The sequence below is a fragment of the Salmo trutta genome, chromosome 13 (genome assembly GCF_901001165.1).
Source record: "Salmo trutta chromosome 13, fSalTru1.1, whole genome shotgun sequence".
NCBI lineage: Eukaryota > Metazoa > Chordata > Actinopteri > Salmoniformes > Salmonidae > Salmo > Salmo trutta.
In genome coordinates, this window is record NC_042969.1 from 85,949,937 (window position 1) to 85,974,873 (window position 24,937).

Here is a 24,937-nt window from a genome sequence, read left to right on the forward strand (position 1 = left end):
TAATAACAGGCTGGTGTAGAGTGTCAATCTCCTGTAATAACAGGCTGGTGTAGAGTGTTGAACTCCTGTAATAACAGGCTGGTGTAGAGTCTTGAACTCCTGTAATAACAGGCTGGTGTAGAGTGTCAATCTCCTGTAATAACAGGCTGGTGTAGAGTGTCGAACTCCTGTAATAACAGGCTGGTGTAGAGTGTCGAACTCCTGTAATAACAGGCTGGTGTAGAGTGTCGAACTCCTGTAATAACAGGCTGGTGTAGAGTGTCGAACTCCTGTAATAACAGGCTGGTGTAGAGTGTCGAACTCCTGTAATAACAGGCTGGTGTAGAGTGTCGAACTCCTGTAATAACAGGCTGGTGTAGAGTGTCGAACTCCTGTAATAACAGGCTGGTGTAGAGTGTCGAACTCCTGCAATAACAGGCTGGTGTAGAGTGTCGAACTCCTGCAATAACAGGCTGGTGTAGAGTGTCGAACTCCTGCAATAACAGGCTGGTGTAGAGTGTCGAACTCCTGCAATAACAGGCTGGTGTAGAGTGTCGAACTCCTGCAATAACAGGCTGGTGTAGAGTGTCGAACTCCTGCAATAACAGGCTGGTGTAGAGTGTCGAACTCCTGCAATAACAGGCTGGTGTAGAGTGTCGAACTCCTGCAATAACAGGCTGGTGTAGAGTGTCGAACTCCTGCAATAACAGGCTGGTGTAGAGTGTCGAACTCCTGCAATAACAGGCTGGTGTAGAGTGTCGAACTCCTGCAATAACAGGCTGGTGTAGAGTGTCGAACTCCTGCAATAACAGGCTGGTGTAGAGTGTCGAACTCCTGCAATAACAGGCTGGTGTAGAGTGTCGAACTCCTGCAATAACAGGCTGGTGTAGAGTGTCGAACTCCTGTAATAACAGGCTGGTGTAGAGTGTCGAACTCCTGTAATAACAGGCTGGTGTAGATTGTCGAACTCCTCTAATAACAGGCTGGTGTAGATTGTCGAACTCCTCTAATAACAGGCTGGTGTAGAGTGTCGAACTCCTGTAATAACAGGCTGGTGTAGAGTGTCGAACTCCTGTAATAACAGGCTGGTGTAGAGTGTCGAACTCCTGTAATAACAGGCTGGTGTAGAGTGTCGAACTCCTGTAATAACAGGCTGGTGTAGAGTGTTGAACTAATGAACTCCTGGGGCGGCAGGATAGCCTAGTGGTTAGAGCGTTGGGCCAGTAACTGAAAAGTTGCTGGATCGAATCCCCGAGCTGACAAGGTAAAAATATTTTGTTCTGTCCCTGAACAAGGCAGTTAACCCCTGTATGCCGTCATGGTAAATAAATATTTGTTTTTAACTGACTTGCCTTGTTAAATAATAAATTAATAAAAACCTGATATAACCGCTGTTGCAGCAGTGCTGTGGTAGTAAACTATTTAAATGCAGAGATTTTTTAAGGCTAGTTAACTTTTTACAGGGCATCTTGTCCCTATATAATTGTATTGTTTTTTTTTTACATTTCAGTAATTTAGCAGACACTCTTATCTAGAGCAACTTACAATTAGTGAATTCATTCATTCAACACAAGTCTTCACCACTGAGAATGTCAGGCTTTGGTGACTGACTTGTTGCTACGGTGCAGATGAACACTCAAGTTTGTGTGTTTTTCTAACACCTGAGCAAGCTTCTCCCACTGTTGTCTTTTTATACCAGGGTCTTGTTGAGTGAATGGGTTTATGGGACAGTCAGCTCGACTACCTTCAGGATCACTATGCACATGGATTTGCCTCAGTCCACCGTGTGTGTGTGTGTGTGTGTGTGTGTGTGTGTGTGTGTGTGTGTGTGTGTGTGTGTGTGTGTGTGTGTGTGTGTGTGTGTGTGTGAATTATGTCAATTCAATGTAGAGGCATAGGTAGTGTCATTGGTTTCGTGCTGTCAACGTGAAGTCCTTTTAGAAGGGCGTTGGCATGCTTCATTTCGGCTGGCGCCTAGCCGAACTAGTATACTCCCTTTAAAAGACCTTCGCTTGAAAAATGAGAAGTGGCAATAGTACTGTTTTGTCCATCTTGAGACACTGTAGCCACTGTACACTTCCTCAAAAAATAGTCTTAATTAATGTAAGAAATCTGTCATTGATGTGTACGTTTTTTTTCCACCGACGTGATCTGTCGTCGTACCCCTGATGGCGAGCTTGAAAGCGCCTCGGCTACGGCGTGTTTGTCGTCTGAAAAGGTACACTACGGCGTTTTAAACCTCTGGGGAAACCTCTGGGGAAACCTCTGGGGAAACCTCTGGAAACGCCACTGAAGGACATTAGCTTGTCTGTAAAGGAATACGCGGGACTAGCGTCCGTCACTAGGCAACCAGAAGTGTCAATCAAATGATCTCGACCTGCCTGCCTGCCTGCCTGCCTGCCTGCCTGCCTGCCTGCCTGCCTGCCTGCCTGCCTGCCGGCAGACCACTCACTCCTCAGAAAAGTACTTTTGAAGTTTATTAAATATATTGACTTACCAATACTTTCAATAGAAAGAACACATCTATCTACCCTACCATTAAAAAATAATAATAATAATAAAAAATAAATAAATAAAACAGTAGAAAAGCAACACAACAAATCAATCAATCAATCAATCAATCAATCAAAAAGTGCCAATGACTGGAACGAACTACAAAAATCTCTAAAACTGGAAACACTTATCTCCCTCACTAGCTTTAAGCACCAGCTGTCAGAGCAGCTCACAGATCACTGCACCTGTACATAGCCCATCTATAATTTAGCCCAAACTACTACCGCTTCCCCTACTGTATTTATTTATTTTATTTATTTTGCTCCTTTGCACCCCAGTATTTCTACTTTGCACACTCATCTACTGTCAAATCTACCATTCCAGTGTTTTACTTGCTATATTATATTTACTTTGCCACCATGACCTTTTTTGCCTTTACCTCCCTTATCTCACCTCATGTGCTCACATTGTATATAGACTTATTTTTCTACTGTATTATTGACTGTATGTTTGTTTTACTCCATGTGTAACTCTGTGTTGTTGTTTGTGTCGCACTGCTTTGCTTTATCTTGGTCAGGTCGCAGTTGTAAATGAGAACTTGTTCTCAACTAGCCTACCTGGTTAAATAAAGGACTTGTTCTCAACTAGCCTACCTGGTTAAATAAAGGACTTGTTCTCAACTAACCTACCTGGTTAAATAAAGGACTTGTTCTCAACTTGCCTACCTGGTTAAATAAAGGTGAAATAAAAATAAATGTAAAAAAATCAACAACGTTTATGGTTGTCAGGGAAACAATGGTGAATATTCTACACAGGAGCAGAATTCTACTGTCTGAAAAGGTGTAGACGCTTCTGATGCGTCACAACAACAAAAAACTTGTCTGAAAAGTTAACAATTGTCGCTATCGACCCGTTACCGTAGCGGTGTCCTACTGCATGACAATGGTATTGAGTCGCGCAATTTAAAAAATAATATGTTTGGGGTAGTATTTTTCAATGGGAAAAAACCTACATGAAAACGTCACTCGTTGAATAACAACAAAGACTTTATTGAAGAATCCCTACTGTTGACCAATCACTGACGAAGGGGCGTAGACTTCAGCTCTGACCTTCGGCTTTCCTCCACAAATGATTAGGTGTTCCCGAACAGCCGAGGAAAAAACACACTCACCGAAGACCAAAACGAACAACTTCACAAAATGTCATTATAATACTGTATATGCAGTAATTCTAACAAACTGTTTTGGCTGGGAAGCATGCGGACGCTTTAAGTCTATGTGTGGTAGAGGGAGAGCCGTGCAGCCCAGGGGGACTGTAGGCCGAACCTGAGTTTAGCCTCTCAGGGTTATTAATAGAGCTATAGCTCAACTCCCAGGGTCCTCGCTGATTAAATCCAGATGTGGGGATCTGGGAGAGGAGGACAGTCATGAGCGAGATGACAGAGGAGGAGGGTGGATCAACACACTGATTTTGATAAGTGAATTAGGTTATTTGTGTCTGTTGTGTTTCTCATGAGAACACTTCCTCCATATACTACTTTCTGTACATTTGACCAACTTCGTCTGTTGATCGTTGTGTGACTGACTCTACCTCCACGATTTAGCCTGTGTTTAGCTTGTTATTCTCTCATCTGAGGTCGGCTTACGTTTTATGCTCTAATCCTTCCCGGTGATGAGCGTTATGATTGGGGATAGAGCATTAATAAACTCTCTGAACTACAGGGGACCCAGATTTACACTTTAGGGTCAACTTGATCCCAGCTTGTTCTGCTGATCTACAGTTGACTAATCCCCATAGCTCTCCCTGCTCCCGGTTTCACTTTTTTGTTTTTCCCCCTATCTGTGCGCTCGTCACCAATCTCCTCTCAGTGACACAGAATGGCTTTTCAGCAGGATGGATATATTAGTTCAGAGATGAAAGGCGCGATGGTTCTCTGTGTCTCTGTGTCTCTCTCTCTGTCTCTCTCTCTCTCTGTCTCTGTCTCTCTCTCTCTGTCTCTCTCTCTCTGTGTCTCTCTCTGTGTCTCTCTCTGTGTCTCTCTCTGTGTCTCTCTCTGTGTCTCTTTCTCTCTTTCTGTCTCTCTTTCTCTCTCTCTGTCTCTCTTTCTCTCTCTCTGTCTCTCTTTCTCTCTCTCTGTCTCTCTGTCTCTCTCTCTCTCTGTCTCTCTCTCTCTCTGTCTCTCTCTCTCTCTGTCTCTCTCTCTCTCTGTCTCTCTCTCTCTCTGTCTCTCTCTCTCTGTCTCTCTCTCTCTGTCTCTCTCTCTCTGTCTCTCTCTCTGTCTCTCTCCTGTCTCTCCTCCTCTGTCTCTCTCTCTCTGTCTCTCTCTCTCTCTGTCTCTCTCCTTCTCTCGTCTCTCTCTCTCTCTGTCTCTTCTCTCTCTATGCTCTCTCTCTCTCTTGTCCTCTCTCTCTCTCTGCTCTCTCTCTCTGTCTCTCCTCTCTCTGTCTCTCTCTTCTCTCTGTCTCTCTCTCTCTCTGTCTCTCTCTCTCTCTGTCTCTCTCTTTCTCTCTCCTCTCTCTCTTCTGTCTCTCTCTCCTCTCTCTCTTCTGTCTCTCTCTCTTCTCTCTCTTCTGTCTCTCTCTCTCCTGTCTCTCTCCTCTGTCTCTCTCTCTGTCTCTCTGTCTCTCTCTCTCTCTCTCTGTCTCTCTCTCTCTGTCTCTCTCTCTCTGTCTCTTTCTCTCTCTCTGTAGAGAGGAAGCCTCTGTGTTTCTAATGTGGTCTTTATTGTTGCTGAAACTTCTCACTACCTTCTGATCCCATCTCAAATCTCAATATCCTAGCCGTTTCACTCTGTAAATGCAGGAATGAAAAATCTCTTTTTTTTTTTTTTATTAGGATGAATTATCCCTGACTGGCCTCTCTCCAGCCCCCTGCCCCTCTCCAGCCCCCTGCCCCTCTCCAGCCCCTCTCTCTCCAGCCCCCCTCTCTCCAGCCCCTCTCTCTCCAGCCCCTCTCTCTCCAGCCCCTCTCTCTCCAGCCCCTCTCCAGCCCCCCCTTACCCTCTATGACCCACAACTCTCTGTTATACTTCCTCCATTCTAAAACCATCATACTCACTTCCTGTTATTGAGCCAGTCTCCTCTAATAGACTCATTAGGTCAATATCTCTGTAGCAACACACTAATAGCATAGCAATGGCTCAGACAGGTCTCCATCAATTAAACTCACTGCTTGTTACCTGAAAATCCATTGCACTCCCTTTTTAAATTCTCTCTAGTCTCAAACATGAACACAGTGAAGCAGTTTTCCTGTGCTCCGCAATCCGTTCATTCTGGAAGTCAGGATAGGAAACTCAATGAATCCTCATTGTCAGTAGGTAGGATTCCATTGAACCGGGTTTATTCAATCAAAAGCAGCGTTACAAAAAAAACTAATTACGTCGTGCGTAATGGAAACAGCAGATATAGGAGACATGTTCTAAAGATCGACGACATTTTGAATCCGTTCGACGGGTGGATTGTTTTTCTTCTTTTCTCAGTGTTTTTTTTAATAATTTTTTTTAATAAATGAGGAAGGTGTTTGCGTGACACGTGATGTCATCACCTAGCCTAACTATAATGCTCCGCTCCACAGTTAATTGTAAATACCTACTGCTTGCCAAATAAATGTTTCAGAATGCCAGAATAGCTTCGCATTAATTTTCTGGTTGGCTGGATGCAAGTTTCACCATGCAGTTATTTCAGATCTACGGGAGTGCACGAGAATGATCAGCTCTATGGGAGTGCACGAGAATGATCAGCTCTAATGATCAGCTCTACGGGAGTGCACGAGAATGATCAGCTCTACGGGAGTGCACGAGAATGATCAGCTCTAATGATCAGCTCTACGGGAGTGCACGAGAATGATCAGCTCTACGGGAGTGCACGAGAATGATCAGCTCTACGGGAGTGCACGAGAATGATCAGCTCTACGGGAGTGCACGAGAATGATCAGCTCTACGGGAGTGCACGAGAATGATCAGCTCTACGGGAGTGCACGAGAATGATCAGCTCTACGGGAGTGCACGAGAATAATCAGCTCTACGGGAGTGCACGAGAATTGTTAGAATATGGCAAATGTTAGTCCCATAATTTCCTTCTTTCTATGCTGGCTTTCGCGTGCTACCTGAGACATGAAACAGATAGGTGGGAGGGCATACAGGCTGGCGCCAATTTATTAACCTCTCTTGGGGAGGTGGGATGCTAGCGTCCCACCCACGGGACACACTATTCAACAGCCAGTGAAAAATCAGAGCGCCAAATTCAAAAACAACAAAATGTCATAATTCAAAGTTCTCAAACATACGACTATTTTACCGCATTTTAAAGATATACTTCTCCTTAATGTAACCACATTGTCCGATTTCAAAAAGGCTTTACGGCGAAAGCATAAAGTTAGATTATGTTAGGACAGGTACAACACAGGAAAAACCACACAGCCATTTTCCAAGCAGGAGAGGGGTCACAAATACCGGAAATTCAGCTAAAATTAAGCACTAACCTTTGACGATCTTCATCAGATGACACTCCTAGGACTCAATGTTAGACAATACATGTATGTTTTGTTCAATAAACTTCATATTTGTATCCAAAAACAGCATTTTACATTGGCGCGTGATGTTCAGAAAATATTTTGCCTCCAATACTGCCGGTGAATCAGCACAACAATTTACAAAAATACTCATCATAAACGTTGATAAAATATTAAACTGTTATTCAAAGAATTTTAGATAACCATCTCCTTTATGCAACCGCTGTGACAGATTTCAAAAAAGCTTCACGGGGAAAGCACACTTTGCAATAATCTGAGTACGGCGCTCAGAAACATACACTAGGCAATACAGATACCCGCCATTTTGGAGTCATCTAAAATCATAAATAGCATTATAAATATTCACTTACCTTTGATGATCTTCCTCAGAAGGCACTTCCAGGAATCCCAGGTCCACAATAAATGTTGTTTTGTTCGATAAAGTCCATAATTTAAGTCCAAATACCTCCTTGTTGTTTGCACGTTCAGTAAGCTACTCTAAATGTAGGAAGCGCGCCCAAAAGTTCACGACGAAAAGTTTAAAAAAAAGTTATATTTACGTTCGTTGAAACATGTCAAACGTTGTATAGCATCAATCTTTAGGGCCTTTTTAACTTAAAACTTCAATAATATTCCAACCGGACGATTCCAATGTCTTGAAAAACGTTTTGGAACACAGCTGCCTCATCACGTGAATGCGCGCCAATGAACTCATGTCCTTTCCTGAGTCAACAACTTCCAACTTCCTTTGTTCACTCTCTGTTCACCATAGATGCCTCAAACAACTTTCTAAAGACTGTTGACATCTAGTGGAAGCCTTAGGAAGTGCAAAATGAACCCGAAGTCACTGTGTGTTGGATAGGCAATGACTTGAAAGGACTACAAGCACCAGATTTCCCACTTCCTGGTTAGATTTTCCTCAAGGTTTTTGCCTGCCATATGTGTTCTGTTATACTCACAGACATCATTCAAACAGTTTTAGAAACTTCAGAGTGTTTTCTATCCAAATCTACTAATAATATGCATTTTCTAGTTCCTGGGCCCGAGTAGTAGGCCGTTTAATTTGGGTACGTTTTTCATCCGGCCGTGAAAATACTGCCCGCTACCCTAGAGAAGTTAATGTGCAATTTGCCTAAGTGGGTAATTGAAACACTTCAAGAGTTATATTTTTATTCGACACTAGGTTTTTGACAATCTTTTTTTTTTAATATATATATTTTTTTATAGATGTGAAGTCATCACTTCCAACTGTTTTTATCAACACAGGATCGTTACATGGAAACGCACTGTAACAGGCAATTGTCGCATCTATTTTCGATGCCGATGGTCTAAACGTTGACACAAATTCACTGGACAAGTTAATGGAAACATGGCTAACGTCACCCTCCGTGTCAGTTTCTCCCTGAAACAGTCTTCTAGAATGTCATGATTCTGTTTATCATTTAGAGGAGGGCATTATGACAGCGTTATCAGAGAGAACTAGGATACAGGCCTACTAACTATACTGTCTGAATTAGGGATGACCCCATATTACAGTTTTGGAAGATACCGATATCCGATATTTTCCTTGCTAAAAAACCTGATACCGATAACCGATATTACACATTTTAGCGGCCTTTTTAGCATTCTTGTACCGTTAAATAGTTGAAAAACACACACACTGACCAAAATTTTATTTTGTTGGCATTTACATATGTTCCCATTTCCATTAAAACATAATCAAAACCTATTTATTTCACATACTTGCTGTGCTGTTTCGTTGTTCAGTCGTTTCGTTCTCAACCAGGATTTCATCATACATGTCAAGCAGTGAAGTTTCAGCTCTGTCTGTCTGTCTGTCTGGCCTCTTCTGTCATGGGTCCTCTTCCTCGGTGGGCACTGTCACTGTGTCTGTTTCCATCTTGTACCTAGCATCGAGTATGGTGGCTACACAGTAAAGAGGCTCAGAGGGAATGTGACCGAATCGCTTGTTCACAGCCTCTAGTGGAGTACTTTTGTAAGTTTGAACCCAACGGTCTGCGTCGGTAGTTTTGTTGAGCAGGTGTTTCAATGCCATGACAGACGGTATCACGACTGCTACATACGCAGTTGAGGAGCTTATTTCTCCAGTCAGTTGTTAGAATGGAGCTAGGAGTGTGTTCATGTTTCAAACATGTTCTCAAATCCCATTGAAATGGCAGCAGCGGTATGACAACCAGCACATTCTTGAGCATGTAATACGGCTTTTCTCAGTACTAAATCCTCGTCGATCCACTAATAGCAGTGACACCCATAGCAAGTAGCTCATGGATGTGCGTTTCAACAATACTGTGTAACTCCGGTAGGGCAACATCTGAAAAATAGCGCCTACTTGGTAGTGTGTACTGGGGCTCGAGGTGCTTGACCAGTCGACGAAAGCCAACAGCATCCATGACAGAGAACGGTTGATTGTCAAGGGCAAAGAATTCCATTATTACGGTTTTAACCTTTTTTTAACCAGGTAGGCTAGTTGAGAACAAGTTGTCATTTACAACTGTGACCTGGCCAAGATAAAGCAAAGCAGTTCGACACAAACAACAATACAGAGTTACACATGGAGTAAAACAAACATACAGTCAATAACACTATAGAAAAAAGTCTATACAGTGTGTGCAAATGAGGTAGGATAACGGAGGTAAGGCAATAAATAGGCCATGGTGGCAAAATAATTACAATATAGAAATTAAACACTGGAGTGATTGATGTGCAGAAGATGAGCGTGCAAGTAGAGATACTGGGGTGCAAAGGAGCAAAATAAATGTAAAAAATAACAGTATGGGGATGAGGTAGTTGGATGGGATATTTACAGATGGTGGTCAGGCAGATCTGAACACAATCAGACAACAAATCAGACCTTTTGTTCGTCTAGACTCGTCTTTTCAATGCGATCTTCGTATTCTGATCGCAGAAGTGGCAGGTAAGTGTCAAGTGCAGACACGACCCTAGACAGGCCAGCCAGCACTCACTCTCTCTCTCTCTCTCTCTCTCTCTCTCTCTCTCTGACAAGCCCTTTTCCACAACAATAACCGCAGAGGTTTACCACCCGTGGCAGAGGCCAATCACCGTCGGTATATGTGATGATGTATGTGTGAAGTTGAAAGGTCGTTGGTTTTCACATACAGCTCCTTGAATGATATATAAAAGTTTGCTTCCATGTAAACATACGGAGATGGTTAACCTCCTAGCTTAGTGTGCAGGCTGGTGTTGTAGGCCGCTGTGGCTCATCCCCTGTCTCCATGAGGGTATGACAAGTCATCCCACACTCAGTTCTCTGTGGTTACTACCAGTTTCTTATCTCCTGTTCTGTGGGGGTGTAACCTAGTCTGTGATCGTGTACCGTGTCATGGCAGGGAGCGTGTTGCTTCCGACTTGCTAAACCCCCCCCCCCATATCAGTCGTGGTTTAGTCTGAAGCATTTAGAGCGGGTTGGAAGTGGAACAGAACGGGGGGAGACGGAAGGGAGGGGAATGTTGAGGGTAGCAGATTGTAGATTAACCCTCTGACACTTCCACTACGGTCTTACCCACAGCATACAGGCATCTGAGAGGAAACGCCATCTGTGAAGAGAAAGAGGGAGAGAAGACAGTGCCTTCAAAGTATTCACAACCACTTGACTTATTTCACGTTTTTGTTGTTACAGCCTTATTTCTAAATGGATTAAATAGATTTACCCTGTTTTAAAGCAGAACTACCAAAAAGATTTAGTACAAAGAACCGGGCAATCGAATAGCCCCAATCAACAGTTAGACGTGAGTTATCTCCACTCAGGAAGCCTACACAGCTCTGCTGGTAAAACACAATTTTCTACAGCGCATTTGGTAACAATGACCCAGCAAATTACATTTGTCTATTTTAATATTGCTAAAGCCATTTAACAAACATCTGAATGGTGAAGGTGCCTGCAGACGCAACCTAGCAGTATCAGAACAGGGATAGGGGTAGGCCGACCCCTCGTCGGTGCCAGCAGATGCTGTTCTCACAGTTACACGCAGAAACGTTTGATAGGCTGAAGGAGAGGACGCATCCATTCAGTCAACAGATTAGAGGTATTATATAAAAAATTATATGAGTAAAAAATCTAATTTTATTTGTCACATGCGCCGAATACAACAGGTGTAGACCTTTCTGTGAAATGCTTCCTTACAAGCCCTTAACCAACAATGCAGTTTTAAGAAAATCCCTAAAAATGTAAGAGATAAGAATAACAAATAATTATAGAGCAGCCTTCCCTTTAGCTCAGTTGGTAGAGCATGGTGTTTGCAATGCCAGGGTTGTGGGTTCGATTCCCACGGGGGGCCAGCTCAGGAAAAAAAAAATGTATGAAATGTATGCATTCACTACTGTAAGTCGCTCTGGATAAGAGCGTCTGCTAAATGACTAAAAATGTAAAATGTAAAAATGTAAATAACAATAGCGGGGCTATAAACGTTAGTGAACGGTGATTTTAAAATAAACTTTTGAATGGGTTTTCTTACCTATGCATGTTTAATTTGGATCGGTTTGTGCTCCTGCGGACCCAATGTACTCACATTTGAACAGGAGACCGATGCCTATAGGTGAATCGTTACATCCCTTGCATATAACCTTCCACGACAACACACCGTAGCCTGAGTTTATATTCCTCTTGCTTAGGGTGATGGTTACTGCCTCAGTCATTTTGTTGCCCTTCAACCACCCTTCTAAAAGACCCTCCGTTCTCTCACCATTCTGTATTGTAATATTATTCTGCACTAGCCCTGTGTTTTGTAATTCAGTGTTGTGAATACATTATCTTGATGTGGAATGTATTATGCTTGGGCCTTGTCATGGCAGGGAGCACGTCGTCGTCCTCACCCCCCCCCCATATCAGCCGTGGTTTAGTCTGATGCACTGAGAGCAGGTTGGAAGTGGAACAGCATGGAATAGCCCCCCTCCGGTGTGCTTGGGCTGCACCGTGAGTTGAATACCCTCCCTCCGCTCCATATTAATACAGGCCTGTGTGATTATGCCTAATTCATGTGAACACAGTGTGTTTGCAACTTGAGTAGGAGTTGAAGCAGGAGCCTACAGGCTGAAACTAGGAAGTGCTGACCCAGGAAGTGCTGACCCAGGAAGTGCTGGCCCAGGAAGTGCTGACCCAGAAGGAAATTCCTGGTAGAACTGGTACTTTTTGCGTAGCATTGAGACGTTGGGAAAAGAATCCAGCCATTTTATATGATCTGTATATTCTGTGGTTTAGCAGAGTCCTATCTGTCCCTCTTCCCTCTCTAGTGTAGTCTATATCTGTCCCTCCCTCTCTAGTGTAGTCTATATCTGTCCCTCCACCCTCTCTAGTGTAGTCTATATCTGTCCCTCCCTCTCTAGTGTAGTCTATATCTGTCCCTCCCTCTCTAGTGTAGTCTATATCTGTCCCCCCTCCCTCTCTAGTGTAGTCTATATCTGTCCCTCCCTCTCTAGTGTAGTCTATATCTGTCCCTCCACCCTCTCTAGTGTAGTCTATATCTGTCCCTCCCTCTCTAGTGTAGTCTATATCTGTCCCTCCACCCTCTCTAGTGTAGTCTATATCTGTCCCTCCCTCTCTAGTGTAGTCTATATCTGTCCCTCCCTCTCTAGTGTAGTCTATATCTGTCCCTCCCTCTCTAGTGTAGTCTATATCTGTCCCTCCCTCTCTAGTGTAGTCTATATCTGTCCCTCCCTCTCTAGTGTAGTCTATATCTGTCCCCCCTCCCTCTCTAGTGTAGTCTATATCTGTCCCCCCTCCCTCTCTAGTGTAGTCTATATCTGTCCCCCCTCCCTCTCTAGTGTAGTCTATATCTGTCCCTCCACCCTCTCTAGTGTAGTCTATATCTGTCCCTCCACCCTCTCTAGTGTAGTCTACATCTGTCCCTGCCGTATAGTCTATGTCTGGTAGTGTTTGGCTGTGGTGTGACTGCCGTCTCTCTGGGTAACATTGGTAATCTGTTCCAGCAGTGTTTGTGTCCGACCCAAATGAACCTCGACAAATCCCTACTTCTTCTTCCTGAGGGTTAATTGGCTGGTTACCTACCGTACAGATCACATATGGGATCAAGACTCCTACCTGAGGGTTAATTGGCTGGTTACCTACCATACAGATCACATATGGGGTCATGGCTCCTACCTGAGGGTTAATTGGCTGGTTACCTACCGTACAGATCACATATGGGATCAAGACTCCTACCTGAGGGTTAATTGGCTGGTTACCTACCATACAGATCACATATGGGGTCATGGCTCCTACCTGAGGGTTAATTGGCTGGTTACCTACCATACAGATCACATATGGGGTCATGGCTCCTACCTGAGGGTTAATTGGCTGGTTACCTACCATACAGATCACATATGGGGTCATGGCTCCTACCTGAGGGTTAATTGGCTGGTTACCTACCATACAGATCACATATGGGGTCATGGCTCCTACCTGAGGGTTAATTGGCTGGTTACCTACCATACAGATCACATATGGGGTCATGGCTCCTACCTGAGGGTTAATTGGCTGGTTACCTACCATACAGATCACATATGGGGTCATGGCTCCTACCTGAGGGTTAATTGGCTGGTTACCTACCATACAGATCACAGTCAACTCGTTGCCGACGTGAACTCTGTAAAATCATGAAAGTGGAGCTCTTAACACGTGAATGAGTGAGTGAGTGAATGAATGAATGAATGAATGAGTGAGTGAATGAATGAATAGTGAATGAATGCTTTGCCACATCTGTGTCAGGGTAGAGATTATGTACGAGTACTCTAGAGGGATCAGTCTGGCTTTACACCCACTGGGATCTGGTCTAGGATCAGTCTGGCTTTACACCCACTTGGTTTCTGGTCTGGGATCAGTCTGGCTTTACACACACTTGGTTTCTGGTCTGGGATCAGTCTGGCTTTACACCCACTGGGATCAGTCTGGCTTTACACCCACTGGGTTCTGGTCTGGGATCAGTCTGGTTTTACACCCACTGGGTTCTGGTCTGGGATCAGTCTGGCTTTACACCCACTGGGTTCTGGTCTGGGATCAGTCTGGCTTTACACCCACTGGGATCTGCTCTGGGATCAGTCTGGCTTTACACCCACTGGGATCAGTCTGGCTTTACACCCACTGGGATCAGTCTGGCTTTACACCCACTGGGATCTGGTCTGGGATCAGTCTGGCTTTACACCCACTGGGATCTGGTCTGGGATCAGTCTGGCTTTACACCCACTGGGATCTGGTCTGGGAACAGATGGATCTATGATAGAATTGGGTTTGTCATTTATTTTGATGGATAACTCTATTCTGGTATTCCCATTGAGTCTAGACGGTGTGGGTTTTTTAGTGTCTGGGGATGCTGTAGATTTGCCTCTATTGGCCCCTATGGTAATGTGTGTAAAATAAATCACTTCTTATTTAAGTTATTAGTGCTGTGTTATCATAAGACCAGCAGCATAATCACTCTCCTGGGTGAGCGGGGGGGAGAAGAGGGATGGGGAGGAGGGTGGAGAACGGGTAGGGGATGGGGAGAAGAGGGAGAGGGAGAGGGGTGAGGAGGAGAGGGAGAGGGGTGAGAGGGTGAGAGGGAGAGGGAGAGGGGTGAGGAGAAGAGGGAGAGGGGTGAGGAGAAGAGGGAGAGGGGAGGAGAAGTGGTTGAGGGAGGGGGGAGGAGAAGTGGTTTAGGGAGAGGGGGGAGGAGGAGGAGAGGGGTGGGGAGGAGAGGGAGAGGGGTGGGGAGGAGAGGGAGAGGGGTGAGGAGGAGAGGGAGAGGGGTGAGGAGAAGAGGGAGAGGGGTGAGGAGGAGAGGGAGAGGGGTGAGGAGAAGAGGGAGAGGGGTGAGGAGAAGAGGGAGAGGGGTGAGGAGAAGAGGGAGAGGGGTGAGGAGAAGAGGGAGAGGGGTGAGGAGAAGTGGTTGAGGGAGAGGGGGAGGAGAAGTGGTTGAGGGAGAGGGGGAGGAGAAGTGGTTGAGGGAGAGGGGGAGGAGAAGTGGTTGAGGGAGAGGGGGAGGAGAAGAGGGAGAGGGGGAGGAGAAGAGGGAGAGGGGGAGGAGAAGAGGGAGAGTGGTGAGGAGGGGAGGGGGGAGAATTTAAAAAAAATAAAATATATATAGATATAATTTAACTAGGCAAGTCAGTTAAGAACAAGTTCCTATTTACAATGACGGCCTACCCCGGCTAAACCAGGATGATGCTGGGCCAATTGTCCGCCACCCTATGGTACTCCCAATCACGGCCGGTTGTGATACAGTCTGGATTCGAACCAGGGTTTCTGTAGTGACGCATTAAGCACTGAGATGCAGACCGCTGCGTCACTCGTGAGCCCTACAGCATCTCTCACAAAATGTGTGTGTGTGTTTCAGAGAGAACTAGACGCCACCGCCACACAGCTAGCCAACAGACAGGATGAGAGCGAACAGTCCAGGAAGAAACTCATCGACCAGAGCCGCGACTTCAAGAAGAACACGCCAGAGGTGACAAACACACACACTCACTCACTCACTCACTCACTCACTCACACACAAACACTCACTCACACACAGAGACTCACACACACACACTCACACACACACTCACACACACAAACACACACACTCACACATACATTTTAAATACTTGATTTGAATCCATAAATCACATTAGTTTCGAAGGATTTAAACATTTGTCACGAATATCTGGACACTTATGGATATAGAACGTACAGCTAGACTGACCATAACAGCTAAAACAGAGCAGTACCTTCTCCTCCATACAGCTAGACTGACCATAACAGCTGAAACAGAGCAGTACCTTCTCCTCCATACAGCTAGACTGACCATAATAGCTGAAACAGAGCAGTACCTTCTCCATACAGCTAGACTGACCATAACAGCTGAAACAGAGCAGGACCTTCTCCATACAGCTAGACTGACCATAACAGCTGAAACAGAGCAGTACCTTCTCCATACAGCTAGACTGACCATAACAGCTGAAACAGAGCAGTACCTTCTCCATACAGCTAGACTGACCATAACAGCTGAAACAGAGCAGTACCTTCTCCTCCATACAGCTAGACTGACCATAACAGCTGAAACAGAGCAGTACCTTCTCCATACAGCTAGACTGACCATAACAGCTGAAACAGAGCAGTACATTCTCCATACAGCTAGACTGACCATAACAGCTGAAACAGAGCAGTACCTTCTCCTCCATACAGCTAGACTGACCATAACAGCTAAAACAGAGCAGTACCTTCTCCTCCATACAGCTAGACTGACCATAACAGCTGAAACAGAGCAGTACCTTCTCCTCCATACAGCTAGACTGACCATAACAGCTGAAACAGAGCAGTACCTTCTCCATACAGCTAGACTGACCATAACAGCTGAAACAGAGCAGGACCTTCTCCATACAGCTAGACTGACCATAACAGCTGAAACAGAGCAGGACCTTCTCCATACAGCTAGACTGACCATAACAGCTGAAACAGAGCAGTACCTTCTCCTCCATACAGCTAGACTGACCATAACAGCTGAAACAGAGCAGTACCTTCTCCTCCATACAGCTAGACTGACCATAACAGCTGAAACAGAGCAGTACCATCTTCTCCATACAGCTAGACTGACCATAACAGCTGAAACAGAGCAGTACCTTCTCCATACAGCTAGACTGACCATAACAGCTGAAACAGAGCAGTACCTTCTCCATACAGCTAGACTGACCATGACAGCTGAAACAGAGCAGTACCATCTTCTCCATACAGCTAGACTGACCATAACAGCTGAAACAGAGCAGTACCTTCTCCATACAGCTAGACTGACCATAACAGCTGAAACAGAGCAGTACCTTCTCCATACAGCTAGACTGACCATAACAGCTGAAACAGAGCAGTACCATCTTCTCCATACATCTAGACTCACCATAACAGCTGAAACAGAGCAGTACCTTCTCCATACAGCTAGACTGACCATAACAGCTGAAACAGAGCAGTACCTTCTCCATACAGCTAGACTGACCATAACAGCTGAAACAGAGCAGTACCATCTTCTCCTCCATACAGCTAGACTGACCATAACAGCTGAAACAGAGCAGTACCTTCTCCATACAGCTAGACTGACCATAACAGCTGAAACAGAGCAGTACCATCTTCTCCATACAGCTTGACTGACCATAACAGCTGAAACAGAGCAGTACCTTCTCCATACAGCTAGACTGACCATAACAGCTGAAACAGAGCAGTACCTTCGCCATACAGCTAGACTGACCATAACAGCTGAAACAGAGCAGTACCTTCTCCTCCATACAGCTAGACTGACCATAACAGCTGAAACAGAGCAGTACCTTCTCCATACAGCTAGACTGACCATAACAGCTGAAACAGAGCAGTACCTTCTCCATACAGCTAGACTGACCATAACAGCTGAAACAGAGCAGGACCTTCTCCATACAGCTAGACTGACCATAACAGCTGAAACAGAGCAGTACCATCTTCTCCTCCATACAGCTAGACTGACCATAACAGCTGAAACAGAGCAGTACCTTCTCCTCCATACAGCTAGACTGACCATAACAGCTGAAACAGAGCAGTACCATCTCCTCCATACAGCTAGACTGACCATAACAGCTGAAACAGAGCAGTACCTTCGCCATACAGCTAGACTGACCATAACAGCTGAAACAGAGCAGTACCTTCTCCTCCATACAGCTAGACTGACCATAACAGCTGAAACAGAGCAGTACCTTCTCCATACAGCTAGACTGACCATAACAGCTGAAACAGAGCAGTACATTCTCCATACAGCTAGACTGACCATAACAGCTGAAACAGAGCAGTACCTTCTCCTCCATACAGCTAGACTGACCATAACAGCTAAAACAGAGCAGTACCTTCTCCTCCATACAGCTAGACTGGCCATAACAGCTGAAACAGAGCAGTACCTTCTCCTCCATACAGCTAGACTGACCATAACAGCTGAAACAGAGCAGTACCTTCTCCATACAGCTAGACTGACCATAACAGCTGAAACAGAGCAGGACCTTCTCCATACAGCTAGACTGACCATAACAGCTGAAACAGAGCAGTACCTTCTCCTCCATACAGCTAGACTGACCATAACAGCTGAAACAGAGCAGTACCTTCTCCTCCATACAGCTAGACTGACCATAACAGCTGAAACAGAGCAGTACCATCTTCTCCATACAGCTAGACTGACCATAACAGCTGAAACAGAGCAGTACCATCTTCTCCATACAGCTAGACTGACCATAACAGCTGAAACAGAGCAGTACCTTCTCCATACAGCTAGACTGACCATAACAGCTGAAACAGAGCAGTACCTTCTCCATACAGCTAGACTGACCATGACAGCTGAAACAGAGCAGTACCATCTTCTCCATACAGCTAGACTGACCATAACAGCTGAAACAGAGCAGTACCTTCTCCATACAGCTAGACTGACCATAACAGCTGAAACAGAGCAGTACCTTCTCCATACAGCTAGACTGACCATAACAGCTGAAACAGAGCAGTACCATCTTCTCCATACATCTAGACTCACCATAACAGCTGAAACAGAGCAGTACCTTCTCCATACAGCTAGACTGACCATAACAGCTGAAACAGAGCAGTACCTTCTCCATACAGCTAGACTGACCATAACAGCTGAAACAGAGCAGTACCATCTTCTCCTCCATACAGCTGGACTGACCATAACAGCTGAAACAGAGCAGTACCTTCTCCATACAGCTAGACTGACCATAACAGCTGAAACAGAGCAGTACCTTCGCCATACAGCTAGACTGACCATAACAGCTGAAACAGAGCAGTACCTTCTCCTCCATACAGCTAGACTGACCATAACAGCTGAAACAGAGCAGTACCTTCGCCATACAGCTAGACTGACCATAACAGCTGAAACAGAGCAGTACCTTCTCCTCCATACAGCTAGACTGACCATAACAGCTGAAACAGAGCAGTACCTTCTCCATACAGCTAGACTGACCATAACAGCTGAAACAGAGCAGTACCTTCTCCATACAGCTAGACTGACCATAACAGCTGAAACAGAGCAGGACCTTCTCCATACAGCTAGACTGACCATAACAGCTGAAACAGAGCAGGACCTTCTCCATACAGCTAGACTGACCATAACAGCTGAAACAGAGCAGTACCATCTTCTCCTCCATACAGCTAGACTGACCATAACAGCTGAAACAGAGCAGTACCTTCTCCATACAGCTAGACTGACCATAACAGCTGAAACAGAGCAGTACCATCTCCTCCATACAGCTAGACTGACCATAACAGCTGAAACAGAGCAGTACCTTCGCCATACAGCTAGACTGACCATAACAGCTGAAACAGAGCAGTACCTTCTCCTCCATACAGCTAGACTGACCATAACAGCTGAAACAGAGCAGTACCTTCTCCATACAGCTAGACTGACCATAACAGCTGAAACAGAGCAGTACCTTCTCCATACAGCTAGACTGACCATAACAGCTGAAACAGAGCAGTACCTTCTCCATACAGCTAGACTGACCATAACAGCTGAAACAGAGCAGTACCATCTTCTCCTCCATACAGCTAGACTGACCATAACAGCTGAAACAGAGCAGTACCTTCTCCATACAGCTAGACTGACCATAACAGCTGAAACAGAGCAGTACCATCTCCTCCATACAGCTAGACTGACCATAACAGCTGAAACAGAGCAGTACCATCTTCTCCATACAGCTAGACTGACCATAACAGCTGAAACAGAGCAGTACCATCTTCTCCATACCGCTAGACTGACCATAACAGCTGAAACAGAGCAGTACCTTCTCCATACAGCTAGACTGACCATAACAGCTGAAACAGAGCAGTACCTTCTCCATACAGCTAGACTGACCATAACAGCTGAAACAGAGCAGTACCTTCTCCATACAGCTAGACTGACCATAACAGATGAAACAGAGCAGTACCATCTTCTCCATACAGCTAGACTGACCATAACAGCTGAAACAGAGCAGTACCTTCTCCATACAGCTAGACTGACCATAACAGCTGAAACAGAGCAGTCCCTTCTCCTCCATACAGCTAGACTGGTCATAACAGCTGAAACAGAGCAGTACCTTCTCCATACAGCTAGACTGACCATAACAGCTGAAACAGAGCAGTACCTTCTCCATACAGCTAGACTGACCATAACAGCTGAACCGGAGCAGTACCTTCTCCATACAGCTAGACTGACCATAACAGCTGAAACGGAGCAGTACCTTCTCCATACATCTAGACTGACCATAACAGCTGAAACAGAACAGCATCTTCTCCATACAGCTAGACTGACCATAACAGCTGAAACAGAACAGCATCTTCTCCATACAGCTAGACTGACCATAACAGCTGAAACAGAGCAGTACCTTCTCCATACAGCTAGACTGACCATAACAGCTGAAACAGAGCAGTACCTTCTCCATACAGCTAGACTGACCATAACAGCTGAACCGGAGCAGTACCTTCTCCATACAGCTAGACTGACCATAACAGCTGAAACGGAGCAGTACCTTCTCCATACATCTAGACTGACCATAACAGCTGAAACAGAACAGCATCTTCTCCATACAGCTAGACTGACCATAACAGCTGAAACAGAACAGCATCTTCTCCATACAGCTAGACTGACCATAACAGCTGAAACAGAGCAGTACCTTCTCCATACAGCTAGACTGACCATAACAGCTGGATCAGAGCGGTACCTTCTCCATACAGCTAGACTGACCATAACAGCTGAAACAGAGCAGTCCCTTCTCCATACAGCTAGACTGACCATAACAGCTGAATCGGAGCAGTACCTTCTCCATACAGCTAGACTGACCATAACAGCTGAAACAGAGCAGTATCTTCTCCATACAGCTAGACTGACCATAACAGCTGAAACAGAACAGCATCTTCTCCATACAGCTAGACTGACCATAACAGCTGAAACAGAGCAGTACCTTCTCCATACAGCTAGACTGACCATAACAGCTGAAACGGAGCAGTACCTTCTCCATACAGCTAGACTGACCATAACAGCTGAAACAGAGCAGTACCTTCTCCATACAGCTAGACTGACCATAACAGCTGAAACAGAGCAGTACCTTCTCCTCCATACAGCTAGACTGACCATAACAGCTGAAACAGAGCAGTACCATCTTCTCCTTACAGCTAGACTGACCATAACAGCTGAAACAGAGCAGTACCATCTTCTCCATACAGCTAGACTGACCATAACAGCTGAAACAGAGCAGTACCATCTTCTCCATACAGCTAGACTGACCATAACAGCTGAAACAGAGCAGTACCTTCTCCATACAGCTAGACTGACCATAACAGCTGAAACAGAGCAGTACCTTCTCCATACAGCTAGACTGACCATGACAGCTGAAACAGAGCAGTACCATCTTCTCCATACAGCTAGACTGACCATAACAGCTGAAACAGAGCAGTACCTTCTCCATACAGCTAGACTGACCATAACAGCTGAAACAGAGCAGTACCTTCTCCATACAGCTAGACTGACCATAACAGCTGAAACAGAGCAGTACCATCTTCTCCATACATCTAGACTCACCATAACAGCTGAAACAGAGCAGTACCTTCTCCATACAGCTAGACTGACCATAACAGCTGAAACAGAGCAGTACCTTCTCCATACAGCTAGACTGACCATAACAGCTGAAACAGAGCAGTACCATCTTCTCCTCCATACAGCTAGACTGACCATAACAGCTGAAACAGAGCAGTACCTTCTCCATACAGCTAGACTGACCATAACAGCTGAAACAGAGCAGTACCTTCGCCATACAGCTAGACTGACCATAACAGCTGAAACAGAGCAGTACCTTCTCCTCCATACAGCTAGACTGACCATAACAGCTGAAACAGAGCAGTACCTTCGCCATACAGCTAGACTGACCATAACAGCTGAAACAGAGCAGTACCTTCTCCTCCATACAGCTAGACTGACCATAACAGCTGAAACAGAGCAGTACCTTCTCCATACAGCTAGACTGACCATAACAGCTGAAACAGAGCAGTACCTTCTCCATACAGCTAGACTGACCATAACAGCTGAAACAGAGCAGGACCTTCTCCATACAGCTAGACTGACCATAACAGCTGAAACAGAGCAGTACCATCTTCTCCTCCATACAGCTAGACTGACCATAACAGCTGAAACAGAGCAGTACCTTCTCCATACAGCTAGACTGACCATAACAGCTGAAACAGAGCAGTACCATCTCCTCCATACAGCTAGACTGACCATAACAGCTGAAACAGAGCAGTACCTTCGCCATACAGCTAGACTGACCATAACAGCTGAAACAGAGCAGTACCTTCTCCTCCATACAGCTAGACTGACCATAACAGCTGAAACAGAGCAGTACCTTCTCCATACAGCTAGACTGACCATAACAGCTGAAACAGAGCAGTACCTTCTCCATACAGCTAGCCTGACCATAACAGCTGAAACAGAGCAGTACCTTCTCCATACAGCTAGACTGACCATAACAGCTGAAACAGAGCAGTACCATCTTCTCCTCCATACAGCTAGACTGACCATAACAGCTGAAACAGAGCAGTACCTTCTCCATACAGCTAGACTGACCATAACAGCTGAAACAGAGCAGTACCATCTCCTCCATACAGCTAGACTGACCATAACAGCTGAAACAGAGCAGTACCATCTTCTCCATACAGCTAGACTGACCATAACAGCTGAAACAGAGCAGTACCATCTTCTCCATACCGCTAGACTGACCATAACAGCTGAAACAGAGCAGTACCTTCTCCATACAGCTAGACTGACCATAACAGCTGAAACAGAGCAGTACCTTCTCCATACAGCTAGACTGACCATAACAGCTGAAACAGAGCAGTACCTTCTCCATACAGCTAGACTGACCATAACAGATGAAACAGAGCAGTACCATCTTCTCCATACAGCTAGACTGACCATAACAGCTGAAACAGAGCAGTACCTTCTCCATACAGCTAGACTGACCATAACAGCTGAAACAGAGCAGTCCCTTCTCCTCCATACAGCTAGACTGGTCATAACAGCTGAAACAGAGCAGTACCTTCTCCATACAGCTAGACTGACCATAACAGCTGAAACAGAGCAGTACCTTCTCCATACAGCTAGACTGACCATAACAGCTGAACCGGAGCAGTACCTTCTCCATACAGCTAGACTGACCATAACAGCTGAAACGGAGCAGTACCTTCTCCATACATCTAGACTGACCATAACAGCTGAAACAGAACAGCATCTTCTCCATACAGCTAGACTGACCATAACAGCTGAAACAGAACAGCATCTTCTCCATACAGCTAGACTGACCATAACAGCTGAAACAGAGCAGTACCTTCTCCATACAGCTAGACTGACCATAACAGCTGAAACAGAGCAGTACCTTCTCCATACAGCTAGACTGACCATAACAGCTGAACCGGAGCAGTACCTTCTCCATACAGCTAGACTGACCATAACAGCTGAAACGGAGCAGTACCTTCTCCATACATCTAGACTGACCATAACAGCTGAAACAGAACAGCATCTTCTCCATACAGCTAGACTGACCATAACAGCTGAAACAGAACAGCATCTTCTCCATACAGCTAGACTGACCATAACAGCTGAAACAGAGCAGTACCTTCTCCATACAGCTAGACTGACCATAACAGCTGGATCAGAGCGGTACCTTCTCCATACAGCTAGACTGACCATAACAGCTGAAACAGAGCAGTCCCTTCTCCATACAGCTAGACTGACCATAACAGCTGAATCGGAGCAGTACCTTCTCCATACAGCTAGACTGACCATAACAGCTGAAACAGAGCAGTATCTTCTCCATACAGCTAGACTGACCATAACAGCTGAAACAGAACAGCATCTTCTCCATACAGCTAGACTGACCATAACAGCTGAAACAGAGCAGTACCTTCTCCATACAGCTAGACTGACCATAACAGCTGAAACGGAGCAGTACCTTCTCCATACAGCTAGACTGACCATAACAGCTGAAACAGAGCAGTACCTTCTCCATACAGCTAGACTGACCATAACAGCTGAAACAGAGCAGTACCTTCTCCTCCATACAGCTAGACTGACCATAACAGCTGAAACAGAGCAGTACCATCTTCTCCTTACAGCTAGACTGACCATAACAGCTGAAACAGAGCAGTACCTTCTCCATACAGCTAGACTGACCATAACAGCTGAACCGGAGCAGTACCTTCTCCATACAGCTAGACTGACCATAACAGCTGAAACGGAGCAGTACCTTCTCCATACAGCTAGACTGACCATAACAGCTGAAACAGAACAGCATCTTCTCCATACAGCTAGACTGACCATAACAGCTGGATCAGAGCGGTACCTTCTCCATACAGCTAGACTGACCATAACAGCTGAAACAGAGCAGTCCCTTCTCCATACAGCTAGACTGACCATAACAGCTGAAACGGAGCAGTACCTTCTCCATACAGCTAGACTGACCATAACAGCTGAAACGGAGCAGTGCCTTCTCCATACAGCTAGACTGACCATAACAGCTGAAACGGAGCAGTACCTTCTCCATACAGCTAGACTGACCATAACAGCTGAAACGGAGCAGTACCTTCTCCATACAGCTAGACTGACCATAACAGCTGAAACAGAGCAGTACCTTCTCCATACAGCTAGACTGACCATAACAGCTGAAACAGAGCAGTATCTTCTCCATACAGCTAGACTGACCATAACAGCTGAAACAGAGCAGTACCTTCTCCATACAGCTAGACTGACCATAACAGCTGAAACAGAGAGACTCCATACAGCTAGACTGACCATAACAGCTGAAACAGAGCAGTACGTTCTCCATACAGCTAGACTGACCATAACAGCTGAAACAGAGAGACTCCATACAGGTAGACTGACCATAACAGCTGAAACAGAGCAGTACCTTCTCCATACAGCTAGACTGA

The 24,937-nt window shown here is 45.3% G+C and overlaps 1 protein-coding gene across 1 annotated transcript in view; it reads left to right on the forward strand.

Moving 5' to 3' along the window:
* Positions 1-24,937, forward strand: part of LOC115206667 (homeobox protein cut-like 1) — a gene marked incomplete in the record, with an annotated part of 109,749 nt that overhangs the window by 21,440 nt on the left and 63,372 nt on the right. The window contains 1 exon segment of the mRNA XM_029773853.1: positions 15,327-15,437. Coding sequence (XP_029629713.1) covers positions 15,327-15,437 — 111 coding nt within the window.